Source organism: Pyxicephalus adspersus, chromosome 6 (genome assembly GCF_032062135.1).
Source record: "Pyxicephalus adspersus chromosome 6, UCB_Pads_2.0, whole genome shotgun sequence".
NCBI lineage: Eukaryota > Metazoa > Chordata > Amphibia > Anura > Pyxicephalidae > Pyxicephalus > Pyxicephalus adspersus.
In genome coordinates, this window is record NC_092863.1 from 93,347,930 (window position 1) to 93,362,473 (window position 14,544).

General features: G+C 38.5%; 1 protein-coding gene across 2 annotated transcripts in view; it reads right to left on the bottom strand.

Annotated features, from left to right (window-relative positions):
- RICTOR (RPTOR independent companion of MTOR complex 2) overlaps positions 1–14,544 on the bottom strand; it is an 86,019-nt gene that overhangs the window by 17,924 nt on the left and 53,551 nt on the right. For both annotated transcript variants that reach the window (XM_072416618.1, XM_072416617.1), the window contains exons 12-30: positions 13,839–13,926; positions 12,595–12,685; positions 11,984–12,050; positions 11,825–11,905; positions 11,622–11,722; positions 10,781–10,946; positions 9,868–9,969; positions 8,849–8,895; positions 8,594–8,729; positions 6,688–6,887; positions 5,673–5,799; positions 4,397–4,561; positions 3,621–3,697; positions 3,447–3,525; positions 2,544–2,653; positions 2,332–2,419; positions 2,111–2,203; positions 671–777; positions 147–376 (exon numbers count right to left, since the gene is read on the bottom strand). In XM_072416618.1, coding sequence (XP_072272719.1) covers positions 147–376; positions 671–777; positions 2,111–2,203; positions 2,332–2,419; positions 2,544–2,653; positions 3,447–3,525; positions 3,621–3,697; positions 4,397–4,561; positions 5,673–5,799; positions 6,688–6,887; positions 8,594–8,729; positions 8,849–8,895; positions 9,868–9,969; positions 10,781–10,946; positions 11,622–11,722; positions 11,825–11,905; positions 11,984–12,050; positions 12,595–12,685; positions 13,839–13,926 — 2,155 coding nt within the window. The remainder of the gene's footprint in view (positions 1–146; positions 377–670; positions 778–2,110; positions 2,204–2,331; positions 2,420–2,543; positions 2,654–3,446; positions 3,526–3,620; positions 3,698–4,396; positions 4,562–5,672; positions 5,800–6,687; positions 6,888–8,593; positions 8,730–8,848; positions 8,896–9,867; positions 9,970–10,780; positions 10,947–11,621; positions 11,723–11,824; positions 11,906–11,983; positions 12,051–12,594; positions 12,686–13,838; positions 13,927–14,544) is intronic.

Consider the following 14,544-nt stretch of genomic DNA (forward strand, 5'->3'; position numbering starts at 1 on the left):
AGCCAATAGCCTATTGCTTTAACTAATGACATAGCTCTATCTCATAGAAACGAATATCCAGCATTACTTGAAAAATTAAATTCTTCTTTCTCTAAAAATAAGACAGGTTTCCCTCAACATGAAATAAATAGCAAGTCAGTGCTTACTAGGAAGTGCTGATTCACTCTCGCTGTTGTGCCTTGAGCTGGTTGACTCAGAGTTCAGGCTGAGGGTGCTAGGTATAGATGACAACTCGTTACAGAGTTGCTCCATGTCATCTGGTACCACTGGCCACGGATGTCGTCTGCTATGTCTTACTGCATCCCAGTTATGGTGCTTCAGTATATCACATCCTTGCTTCGTCTTGGAGAGCAGCCCAAGAACATAAGAGCAGGTCCTGGAAGCAATGCATTACAGCTTAATATTTGCAACTTATTAACGTGCATATCAGAATAGAAACCATAGGCCATCAACTCTTTGCAATTTACACCCTGTTGCTGAAGGATGTGGTTATCATAACCCAAATTTGATGCTTGTGGTCATTAAGAGTTTGAATGTCAACGTATTTCTAATTGCAAAAAAGCAACAAGTGGTTACCAATCTAATTGCAGTTGACAGCACTTACACGGTATACAGATTAGTCTGTGGTAAAGCAAAATACAAATATCTTGAAGGAAGAGTGACCACTTACCCTCTAATGGAAAGCACTTCACAGTGCTGAGCAAGAGCAACGATATCTGGGATCACATTCTCCTCCTGAAGCAAGTTCAGCCCCCAGTTGGAGGACCCTATATTACCCTGGAAGAAAATAGATAAATAAATAGAAAGTGGTCATATAATCTCAATATATTCTTTTCAAGCAAAAAAGCTGTGTGATGTGAGCCAAGCCAAGCAGATTTGACCCTCTTTAATGACCTGCCCTTTTTTTTCACAGGCTACTATGTCAGAACAATGGCAGTGCTATATCTGCTGGTTAAAAAAAAACACAATACCCATGGGGGGTTACGGACAAAGCAACTTGACACTCTGACACCCCTGAAAGAATTAGCAGTGATACTATTAGCTCTGTAAGAGAGAAGATTTCACTTGCTGCCTATAAGTATATAACTTCTTTTGAGACCTAACAATATGAGATTATAATTATTTAGCACAGGGGTGTCAATTTCAAATACATAGAGGGCCAAAATTAAAAACTTGTTTGGGGGCAAATTTTGAAATTGAAAAAATTGAGGAAGTTTAGTTCTTCATCCATAACTAACAAAAACAAACCCCTCTACACACGCTTTAGAGTTGAAAAGGCCAGTTTCTATCTATCCATGCAGCCTGTGTGTTGTTCATCCTCTTACATCACAAGTTTGTCTGACACTAAATATTACACTATGCAGTCTCTAATGGATTGAAACAAACACAATGCCCCTGGTAGTCGGGCACTATGTGATCATTTCCAACCTTTTGTGTCATATGATGGTTGTATAGGAATAATGTCTATGTATTGCATGTATTGAAAATGATGATGTGATGTAGTAACAGAGATTCATGTGGATCCTGCCATGTGTAAGGAAATGAATGGAGATTATCTGTGCATGTTCCAGCACACTAAAAGAGATCCTCAGCCTAATACTGACTGTAAGTCCTCCCAGCAATCATAGAAATTCAGCTGGGATGATTTAACCCATTGTTTTCCTGCTGCTAATACTGACTGATATAGAAGATTTAAATTAACCGCTGTGCAGCTTCTATCATTTGCATGCAGAACTACAGTTGCAATGTATTACTGTAGGCACCTGTGATGTGTGAGAGGGGGGCGGGTAGGGGCAGAAATATCTCACCTCCTGTTCCAAAGACGCGAGAAATGCAGAGACTAAGATTCTTGGCATTACTTGCGTCTATAGAACAGAACAATGCAGGGCCACATGTAGGCCGCTGGTCTATAGACACCAGTGATGGCGGGAATTGTAGTAGCGGCATCACTCACTGCAATACGTAGTAGCGGGTGGGCCAGATGTAATTCATTTTAAGAATTCTTTGTGGGGGGCAAAAAAAAGGACCTTGTAGGGCAAATTTGACCCGCGGGCCAGAATGACACCCCTGATTTAGCAGTTCTAAAAGTTTAAAAGAGCTCTAGACTTACCAATGACCAAAGAGCTGCTTTAAGTTGTTTGATTCCTTCCCACTTGTCTAGTGATGGTGATCGCACAGTGTAGCTTAGGTCTGGAACAATGTTCTAAAGAAAATAACGACATAAGACGTTACGAGAAGAACATTGAGCAACACACACACACAGTTATTTTTTCTTCCATTTTCTTAAGGGCTCTAATATATGCTCATAGGCAATGCAACTTGTTTTCTTACCTGGACCTCCAAGAGCTGACAACCAGTTTTATGATGCACCAGCTGTCCGTACAAGTGAACAGGTAAATAAACATAGGGACGCTGCACTCTACATGAAAACATAACAGAAAAAATGATTGATTTACTAAAAGCTCAACTATAGCTTTTAGTTACAAAAAAAACTTTCAAGTAACCTGCTTTTTACTTTTTGCTTAAAGATGATGGTATATTACCTCTGGTTACTGCGTCGAACATAGTTATCTCCATCAACAGGCTTCCGGTAGGTTGTGAGAGCCTCATTAAGTTGTTCTTCTATGAGGTCAACATATTTTAGATTGTACTCCTAGGGTAGTGACAAATAAATGATAAATAGGGATTTGTTACAAACAAAATGCAAAGTGCATTTCAATGGCAGCTCAGCAGATGTTTAGGGTGAGCCAACCTGGGCATAGCTGTGAATAGCATTTATTATCTCATAACAGATCCAAAACTGCATCCCATTTATTCTATCAAAGACATAAAACATCATCTCATGAATTCTATCAACTACAAAACTGCACAATGTTTTATGCAAAGTTGAAGATGAAAGGTTTACTGTGCCCAGAACATTTGGAATACAATATGAACATATTTGACTCGTATCTTAGTGCGGACTTCTGGGAATACCAGGAAGCCACATAACCAAATTAAATTTCCAAGGACTTTATGTTCAACAGTTTACAAAACCACTCCAGGTTGCCAAACCAAATTCATTTTTTTATTTAGATTAAAGTGGCTGCACATTGAATATATTGTAGATGCAACATTAACATGATACATAATCAGTGTTATTATTATAATATTAATATTGTATATGCTACATTGACATGACAGGTCATCAGTGTTCTGTTTTTCCTCCACTATCCAGATTGGATAGGGACAAGACCTAGGTGTACTACTTACATGCAGCAGAAATATTAGATCACCTGTTCTGTCAGGGATTGTGCTCTGTTAATGACCCCTGTGAATCTCATGACATAATGAAATATCAATAATTTGTCAGGTAAATCTGTTCCCCTGTAACCATTCCATCTATGTTTTTAGATATTTGCCTAATAACCAATAAAGTCTTAGTTAACAACATATTATTCTGATACCTTCTGCCATTTCTCCAGCTGCTTCGTGACATAACCCCTCTCATTTAAGTAAGAAAACCCTTTTGGAATTGACAGGAACCTGCAAACAAAACAACAGAATAATATATGATCTAAGTAGTTATAAGGGTAGACAGACTTGATGTATAACACAAGCAGGTGAATAATCAGGCTTACCTTAGAAGCAAGAGAAGGCCCTTATCTCCGAGATGAGAGAGAGCAGGCTTCATCTGGATAAGCGCGTGTAGATTAGCCTGTGAAAGAGTATACACATTGTGAATACCACACAAAGCTCCAGAGTGTCCACATATATTGCTGGATATGTAGTGCAGAAGACTGGATGAGTCAGAACAGCAGGAAATTATATATATTATATAAAGGAGTCAGTCCACCCTCCTGGCGGATTCATGGGCGATCGTAATTAAAGTGAAGGGCTCTCCATAGAGCAGAATGGTGCTGTATGTAGCTCGTTCATGCATCGTGCAGTCTTTTGTCTTTGGAAAGAACGTGAAAGATCCTTTCCAACGACAATTATTGCACGTGTGTACCCAGCCTAGGACTTTCCACCACTTTTGATGTAGAAAAAGTTTATTTAGTCCCTTCTAAACATACGTTCCACCGGCCTTTAACTTTAACTGTATTGAGGAGAAGATCGTAAGGTCTACATGAGATGATCACTCAGAGGATAAAGATTAAATGGCTATGTTTTTCACCAGTTGACAAAACTCTCATGTCCACAATTTGCTCAGTGTTCCAGCAGATACATCTTACTGCTAGCAACGGAAACTAAAACGACTGCTAGCCTAGCATCCCAAATTATCGATGGAGCTGGAAAAACGCAACCAGCTCCAAAAATCTATGTTTGAACTCAGTGGTTAAAGAACATAAGCATGAACACAAGCTTATTTTGGAAACAAGAAATATTCTGCTTATTCTGGAAACAGACTAATTACCTTGTCTTCACAGGCTTCATCTAAAATATCTAAGGCTTCCGTGGAAATATTTTTGCTTTTGTCGTGTAGCTGTGTCACCAGTAATTCAATCCCCCAGTTGCTGAAAAACTCTACGCTTGCTCTCAGAAGAACCCGAAGGTGCTTTGTCGCATATAGACGACAGCTCTGTGGAAAAAACATAACATTTACATTAGCTATTTATCATAGTATTTCATTCAATATTTTGTTTGAATAACAAATGCACTTTACAAATTAAAACAGATTTGGTTTTGGGCTCTGTTAATTGTTAGAGTGAGTAAATCCACAAAACACACATTTTTCTATGCATCAATAGCATTATAAAAGAAGACACAGATATTACTGGTGTGTTAAACAACTTGAACGATTTGTGCAATCTAGTAACTGGAATTACATTTTTGAGCTGTCATTTTTTTGTGTTTTAAGATGACTTCCAAAATATGGCTTCACTGTGGGGTCAGCAATTACCACTATTCACCGGATACCGTTGTGTTGTGTTCATGATAAAAGCATGGGATCGTTCATGTGACTAGATCAAATATTTCATGTAAATTGCTTTGGAGTGCATGATCTGGGCATATATTTAAACAAATCTATTTCCCTTCATTTGCTCATCAATCATGAAGAGTAGAAGTAACACCTACTAAGCAGTTAGCAGTGTCCAGAAGTACTCAGTGAAGAAATGGGGAATAGCTTTAGTTTAAATGTCCTGCTGCCCAAGGCAGCCAATCATGACTACAGAAACTGTCATTTTGCACCTGCTTGCCCCCCAAGCCCAATACAGTTTTCAATGTGGGCACCCTACATTTAAATGGTGCTGTGCTTGACCAGACAGATCAATAAACACGAATGCCCTACCCAAAGGCACACTCGCATTTTCTTTGCTTCACCAGAAGGAAAGAGGTAAAGCCTTGTGTAAGCTCAAAGTTGCTACATTGACATTATGTAGGGTTTTGGATTTTCTCTCCAATCCCATTAGCAATATTGGGTCAGTATTGCCAAGTACCAGAACATGTCACGTGAGAGGAAGGGGAGTGACTTACAGGGTTCTCATAGCTTGAAATGTTCAGTTTCTCTTTGCTGCTGGCAACAGAGCATAGAATCAGTATGTATATGAAGCTTGGGAGGACAGTTGTTAAGAGAACTTATTTCCTTGGGTAAAGCCCAGGCTGCCTTTCCATGAGAAAAAGAAAGCATATCTGGATATTTTACACCAAAATATAGTAAACATTATTTCTATGCAAAACTTAAGACTTACATCAGGAGATGCTGTTAGGGTTTTGGAGAGGATGACTCTGGCAAGCCCATCTCGGCTGTAATCCAAGCTGGAGACAGCCAGCTTCAATAGGTGGTCTTGATTTTTAAGTGAGCAAAGATTGAGCAAACTGAAAAAAAAAAATTACATGTGTGCACAGAGGGTTGGTATAGCAATTTACAGCAAGGTTGGAAGCACTTCAGATTAAATTTCTGGCTATAGTATTCTGGAAAAAAGGGCAGCATGATGGGTCAGTAGTTAGCACTTTGGCAGCACTAGGTCCCAGGTTTGAATCTTGGTCAGGGCACTATCTGCATGGAGTTTGCAGGTTCTCCAAATGTTTGTGTGGGTTTCCTCTGGGTACTTCGGTTTCATTCCACATCCCAAAAACATTAGCAGTTAGGTTAATTGGCTTCCCCCAACATTGACCTTAGACTGTATTAAAGACATATGACTATGGTAGGGACATTAGATTGTGAGCCCCTTGGAACAACAGCTGAAGACATGCCTATGGACGTTGTACAGCGCTGCGTAATGTCGGCAGTATATAAATACTGTGTAATAAATACAAATATGAAGTATTAACTATTTAACAAACACTGTACCCATGAAGTTAATAATGTCTTACTTGGCGTATGTTCAGAATAGCAGTAGAAAACTCAACAATTTGAGCTCCTGGGTGCCTACTGCAAAGCATTAAGTGCCCCGACACGGTAATAGGCCTTTTTCTTAAAGAGGACCTATGACCAAAATTTTTACTTTATATGTAAATGTAGATACCACTTTTAAAGTAAACATTATCTTCTTTCTTCCCCCTTTAAATTCCTTTAAAACAATTTATTATTTTCTAAAAAAAAAAGTAGAAAGCCCTTTCCCTTTGTTCTTTAACTGAATTCTTGTGCATAGCTATTAATACAAAGAGCTCTGGGGAACCACACTGAGTAAATGTCACATGCTAGTGACAGACTTTACCAAATATGTTGATTTTTATAGCACATAATTTTTTACAATGTCTTACCACTGAAAAACATTACACTTCTCCAGCATCTTGACTCCATGTGGGTGACAGGAGAGAGTACCAATAAAGAGGAAGTAGTACTGGCAGAGTGTGTTCAGTAAGCCGTTGTTCTGCAGGCTGCGCTCCTGCTTCATGCCAGACGTGGTTGTCAGCCACTGAACAATATCCTTCACCAAGTCCTCCAGGTAGCTCTGTCCATCCTTCAAGAAAAATAAGAATCATGTTCATATTTATGTAAGGTATTCATAGAAGACAGTTTTCATCATATTTTTCCATGTTTATTTTCCAATTCATTTTTTTTCCTATAAAAAAAAATTGTTTATAACAGGAGCTTTCACTCATCTGCCTTACATGCACTCCTTTCATTTCCAACAGCTTCAACAATAGCGGACAAATTTCTCCATAGAAATGTATTTGCTGTAGACTACAGGTAATGCGAATGGCTCTGTGACTACGACCTCCTTTACAAGCAACTAAAATCCTGTTTCAGAGAATTTTCTGTGCCATTTGCAATAACATCTTGATGAAAGAGAAATTAGTTTATAACCCAGCATACAGGCACCTTACATGTTTTTTTTTCACTCTGAATCTTTTATAAATATAACAAAAAAAAGAAAAGATGGTTTGATATTTTAAAAAAAACATTCCAGTGTTCAAAATAGAAATTTTTCTGAGCCGGGTGGCAGCCCCTTTATAGTGACCCAACTTTTCAGTAACCATCCAAAAACAGCCGGGTGGTGCACCCAGCTAAAAGGGGCAGGGGAAAACATTGCATTCCATGCCTGGGATGTCATTTAAATGAAAACTAATGGGCTGGGGGACAAGAAAATGCATTTTGAAAGATTAAGGGCAAAACTGTACACTGATCATTTATCTATGTGCATGATCTCAGCTTCACACCTTTGCATTGTAATAATGCACCTTGCATATGTTTATGTGTTGTGGTGCTATTCATTTTAAATAGCACTTTAATTTATTAAAACAATGGATCTGCCTTGGAGCACATAACACTTGGTAAATAATAACAATACATCACAGTGCTCTGTATTTCTAAGTAGAAGGTGTCACGTGAGGTTTATGATCTTGAGGTGCATTGGCAGCTCAAGATATGTATACATAAAAGCTATGCAAAAATGTAAATCTGGTCTTAGGTTATAAGGAGCAGACTTATTAAAGCAGACATGCATAGTTTGAAAATTAAAAAGTAAAAGAGCTCAGAACTCTACCTATAAATTATGAAAAATAAAATACTATGCAATAAATATTGTTTTTGAAAATTAACATCTTTTCCAATGCAGGGTAATGTATAAGAATCACCTAACTTTTCCCACCCATCTTTTAATGATCCTGTGCTTTGCTCACCTAAAGTGAGGAACCTAAAACATCCAGGGGATAAAGCGACTTGCTCCTCTCCTTCCTTCTAAGGGCAATGAAGTTTTCAATTTTTCCCCAGCAGCATTATGTCGGACCAAGAAGGAATACATATCCCATTGTAAGTTTTAATAGGTCGGTTTGGAGCTTTCATGGAGTAAGGACTGAACAGAGTGGTGCAGCAAGAATGGGAAAGGAAAGTAGGGAGTTACTGGATTTAGGTGACCATTTCACTGTGCCCGGCATGGATTCTGCAAAGCAAAGAATCCCTTTAAAAAGGCCATAGGACTTGCAAATGTTTTTCCATTTTTAATTTATAGCTATCTTTTCAAATAAGTTTATTAGGTTTTACATCAGGGGAACAAACAATCTTTTATACAGGACCCACATCACATCAATCACATTGTTAATTCATTTTCCGACAAAGGAGTTCAAATACACAGCAGCATACTCAAGCATTGAATAATTCATTTAAGAAGCTTCCCTTAGTGTTGTAATAAAAAGTGAGAATTTGACACAGCTAAACGTGACTCACCTCTTCTGACTCCAGAAGGAATTCTGTGAACTGGCACCCTACTACAGTCAGCTTCTTAGCTTTACTGTAGTCCAAATCCAGATTGGCATAGAGTTTGCTGCTGGGTTTGTAAAAATACAGTAGTCGTCGTACAAACCTTTAGAAACAAGAACAAAGAGAAACAAGTTACATAAGAATAAAAGCTGTAGCTGTGAACTGGTTCATCTAATCAAAATAGTATGGAAATATATGAAGACAGAGGTGAGAGGTTTATACCTGTGCAGCTGCTCATCTTTACAGTTTTTCAGATTCACATTTGGCCACTAAAACAAAAAAAAGGAAAAATGTATTTGAAAAATGTGTGATTTTTTTCAATAGTGCCCTCTCCACTCTTGGGAATTAAAATTGTTGAACAGACAATAACATTCCAAGCAAAGGCATGGACAAGAACTGGTAAATTGGTATTAAGAGTTGAAAGAAGGCCCCTGCTGGAAACTGAACATATTTATGTAGCCATTTAAGCACCCCAAAAAATAGGACACTTAGCCAGCTACAGCCTGCTCCTCCAATGCCTGCTATTGCTCCCTTTATAGGATGGGTAAAGTGAGAGCTTATCCTGGGCTACGTACATACGTTGGATTTTTGTCATTGGAAACAATCTTTCATGATCCTTTCCAACAATAGAAGACTGAAAGATGATTGAACGAGCGCTGTACATACAGCACCATTCTGCTCTTTGGAGAGGGGAGGGGGAGAACAAGCGAGCAGCACCATACAGAGCTCTCCTCCCTTCACTTCTATTGTGGTCGTTCGTCTTTCATGGTTCTGCGAGGATGTCAGATTCTTGTCTGATTTGAGCCCTGAGGCAAGAATGGGAGGAGAATCTACTGATGTGTTTACATAGCCTAATAGACAGGATTTCAACAATGCATTATTACAAAGTGCTTTGGCGTACTGAAGCAGGCAATCTGGATGGCAATTACAGCTTTATTTAAACTGTTATTCTACCTTTTAAAATCTAGATGTGTATATGTCATTACCTTTCCCAGAGGTGGACACAATTACTTTAAACACAATGAAGTGGTAAAACAAAAATGGATTCCTAACTAATGTCTTAACAATAATTAAGGCTGCCTTAGAAGATTGATTTGGGGTTTGTAGGGCCACTCCTATGTAATCTTTTGTGCTGGTACTTTGTGTCCTACTCCTGCAGATGGCAGTATAACCCAGAGGTTCAATGTAAGATCTCACAGCGTCCTTCAACAAACAAAAGTGAATTTAAGGTAAAGGAATACCTTAAGTATGGTCCCTATAAGATTCCAGTTCCATTCAAGGTTCTCTTTGTGATTGAGAACCTGGCTGTCTCTCAGATTCATTGCCAAAGCTTCTTCTGTATCCTATACATGGAGAAAAAGTAAAATATAGTTTAGAGCTTAAAAACTAGCATATCAGAAAAAAAATCAAACATTCTTTGCAGAAACACATTATAGGACTATGCTATTAAACGGACAGGTTATCTGGGTAAGTTTTGGCCCACAAGGTATGACCAGGGTCTTTAGATGAAGATTTTATAGGTGTTCCATGTTGCACTCTCTATCTTCATCTCACTCCAAAGGTTGCAGAGTAATTTATTCTACAAAAACTTTGTGACAAAATCCTGTTTACACAATCAGCAACATTTATTTTAGTTTTCCAAAATGTTACTGTAAGTTAGTATAGACAGGATGACTCCTGCAACTTCCTTAAATATATTTTCTTAACAGTCAAATATCAGTCATCATGGGGAAGATGTGATAAGTGGAAGCAAAGCCCTGTTTCTTCTACACACAAAAGAACAGTGCAGAACAAGGCATGGTAAGGTAAAGTGAGTGATAGGGAGATGATCGGCCTTTTTAGAACACATCTTTTACAGTACAGGTCATAGTACATAGTAACAGCAGTGCCTAGAGTGGAGGACACATGGAGCTGCCTCAGGCTAGCCAACATTTCCTGCCAGCTAATATGGGGCAGATCCACACACATTTCCTCATTAGTAGACACAGTTTGCACTCAGGGCACAAATAGGGAGCACAGACAAAGTTTGTGAGATTGCTGGATGCTAAATACATATGTTGCTCCTACACGGCAAGAAAATGAGGTATTTAGGGACTACATACGGTTACTTCATTTGACAAATTTTCTCTGGTATCACAGAACCTTTATCCTTACCTTTAGGATAAAAATATCCTTCTGGGCACGCAGGTGTTGGTCTCGTTTTTGGTGGGTAGCCATGGCTTTCTGTACAATGTGATCTAGATACAGGCTGTAAGGTTTCGGTCCACGTTTCTTCATTTCATGGAATCGTTTTAAGCAGTTTAATGCTGCGCTGGCCCGTCTGTAAATTTCACACAAACAGAAATCATATCAGATATCAGTTTTTTGTATGACTATAGGAAGACCAGATACATATTTCAAATGCTCAATGTGTTTACCTCACATGATAAAAAGAGAAAGCTGAACTATTATCCCCTTTCCTTAAGCTAAATTTAGGAGGTCCTATCACCAACCTTGCTAGAAAATGTGACGACTTTAGAAGTCAAATCCCTAACAAAAACCTCCTTCTCCCTTGCACATTAAAGCCCTTTCCATTTTAGAAGTGAATTTATTATTATTGTCTATGCTGGTCATCATCTCCACCTCCCTACATAAACTTTTATATAAATGTCAGGGGAGAACAAGTGGAAATTCTATATGTTGTCACTTGGGTGACATTCTTGGTTTCAGAGCTGTCACTCAAGTAACATTCAATAGAATTTCCCTTTACTTTCCCTCTGACATTACAAGGAAGGTGGTAATACAGAGGAGCGGTCTCATATGGCTTTTGGATGTCCACACAGGGAGACTTTCACAAGTACAAAATATAATTTAAAAAAATGATAAAATGCACCTATAACCTCACTGGAACATTGTTGTAAAAATGATGGTCTGGTGACAGTGTAAGCAGGGAACTGCTTGCATGTAGCAATTGTTACATTACAAATCCACATAGGTGTATTATAAACATACGTACAGCCTTTTTTCCTTGGAGATGTCAAATGATGCTGCCATATTCATCAAGGTTGGTAAACAGTGTAAATGATGACTGTGTGAATGGGGAAGGATTGTGTTTGCCTGCAGGATCAAACACACAAGATTAAACACTACCAAAATGCAGTCATGAAGTCTATACACAGAAGTCCTGAATATTTCCAGGAACTCATTAATAAAACATACCATATGCAAGAGCTCCCCGAGGATGATTGTTGCTCTGACAGACACATCATCATCACTGCTTGTTATAACTTCCACCAGCCCCTAAAAAGAAAACCAAGAGGTCACATGGAGTAGGAATATATAAACACAAAGAGCGTCTGGCCTTTGATGTATGCTTACCTCAAATAAGCCATTTGTAATAAAAGCAGAAAGTAAAAGCGCTAGATAATTGTCGATAAGATCAGGTCTGTAAACAAATAGAGATTTTCTGCATGAACATTCAGAGTACTATAACATTTTTGTGCCTCTTTTTTTTTAGATAAAGGAAAACACATTTTTATAGCTGCTTAAAGAGAATAAGGTACATAACGTAAAGATCATGATCAAGAGCAACCAATCAAAATCATGTTATTGTAGTAAAATTTTTGGGGATTCTACACTTTGTTTTACTGAGAAAAAGTCTGTTTTCCTTTTAAATGTACAATCAGCATGCTTGCATGCGTCTAGACTGAAAAAGTATCAAAGCCAAGGGATCAGAATGACAGTCACTCAAATAGTAAAGCAATAGTTTAAAAAAAATGCACACATTATAGTTTTACACTAAAGTTTATCTAAAATCCTTAATCTAACTTCAGCAGTTGAAGATTTACCATGCACTACATACAAATGTCATGATAACCTCCCCACATTCTCCTACATAAACTCTTTTCTAATCTCTGTCTCCTTATTTACCCTTCCTAACAGATTAAATAAATGAATGCCTTGTTAGTTTATGTGTTAATGGCACATACCTGGAGCGAGCTCGATGTGGAAGAATTGTTTTAGCTTCTGCTGCTACAAACCCATCTGAAAGCCTCCACGTCTCTTGAAAGCGACTCGGATCTTACATAAGGAGAGAGGATAAGTTTTAGTAATAAACATTCAGCATCCAATCTTTAGATTCTCAAGGTCAATTCTTTGCTTTCTTTCCTTGCTATCTAACCCCACACTACACCAGCTATTTTAACTGTTATACCTACAGTGGTAGGTTTTTATACCCCTTTAGGATTTACTGATGAATATGGTCCACATCGGGAAGCTTTAACATCTCCATTTGTCCCTGTGACCATTGTCACCAGGAATAAAAGTGGAGGAGAAGCTAACATTTTTAGCTATCATTGAAACAGGATTTAAGAGAAGATCGGTCTGGGGACAATGGGGACAGTGTTAGGTCTTATGACAGAAGGGGAAGGGTAAATCTTCCCAATGGAACAGACATTTAAAGATCCCATAAAAAATATTGGTGTTTTTAATGTACCTTTCCCTAAAATAAGTTGCACAAAGTAATATAGATAATAGTAAAGTTGTCAGTTAAAAACTTTAGATATAAAATGCATAAAGCAAAGGTTATCTACACTGAAAATGCATTTGAGAAAATGATTGCTACACTCAGAGCTGTAGGTGGCCTAAATTAGGCATTTCCTGTACAACTTAAGTTTGGCCTCTCCCTCTGCTGGATCATTATTGTTATGGGTGTTGTCACTGACTAATGTTCAGTATCAGCCAGAGATGGTGACAAGCTTACGTTTTATAGGGAATTTCAGGATATTTTGCATATAATTTAATCTCCCCATACCTCCTAATCTACTCATCACTTTCACATATGGTTTTTACGTAAATTACCGTCTGTTTAGTTATTTATGTTTATCACCAAATTCTTAATCTGAACTACAAACAATTAAAAACATCTTTTGACTCTTTTTGAGTCCCAATTCACAATTATAGAATGTCTCCACTTGCTAGTGATGTACTATTTGATGCTTATATCACATGGACTGATTTCAGTTAATGAGACACAGAAACATTTTTATTTCATGTTTTTGGCGTTACAAAATTCCACCAGCAAATGGTGCTGCAAACTAAATCTGTAAAGGCAACTCTCTTCCCCAGAAACATTATTGTAGTAATTGAAATTTACCAAATATAAAAAAAAACTTTTGAAGTCATTACCATTAATACATAGCATGTTACACTATGCGCAAGGATTGCTACTTACCTACACTTAACAATGCCTCAATAAAGTCCTTTGTCACCACAGGAAGTGGGAGGCGAAATATTTCATACAGTACCTCGAGAAGACCTCGCTATGTGATAAAAGAAACAAGAAATAAGACACAATATACATCTATAGGCCCAGGTGAAATATCTCATATTATATTCTCCTAAAAATGTTTAGTTGTCAGTGTGGCAAAGAGGTGGATTGGTTATTTTGTTGCATGAAACTTGGCAATGTTAAGGGACGGTTCACACCTGGTTTGGGATCAAGCAATCCTATGCAGTTACCTGTAGCTAGTAACTTGCCAGCCATTTAAACATTTGCAACACAGCAGTTTTCTAAAGAACCGGTGTGTTCAGATTTGACAGCTGCGCCTAAATTCATTCTCTACAGCAGTGATCCCCAACCCCCCATTTGCGGCTCACTAGCCATTTGACAAGTGGGCCGCGGCTCTGGGCGGTGCACCCCCTAGCACGGTCAGGAGAAGGACTACGTTGGGGGGGGGTGCACCGGCCAGAGCCGCGGACCATGTCCCCCGTATGGACTGCAGGTTCAGGGCAGTGGGCAGGTTGGACATCATGACGTCACTCTGGGTGGAAGTTTCTTCCCCTTTGAGGGACACAAGGCTTACCGCGCATGCATGGTCTCGAGTCCGTGAGCTAGAAAAGTTTGGGGACCAATGCTCTATGGAACTGCTGCACAGTGA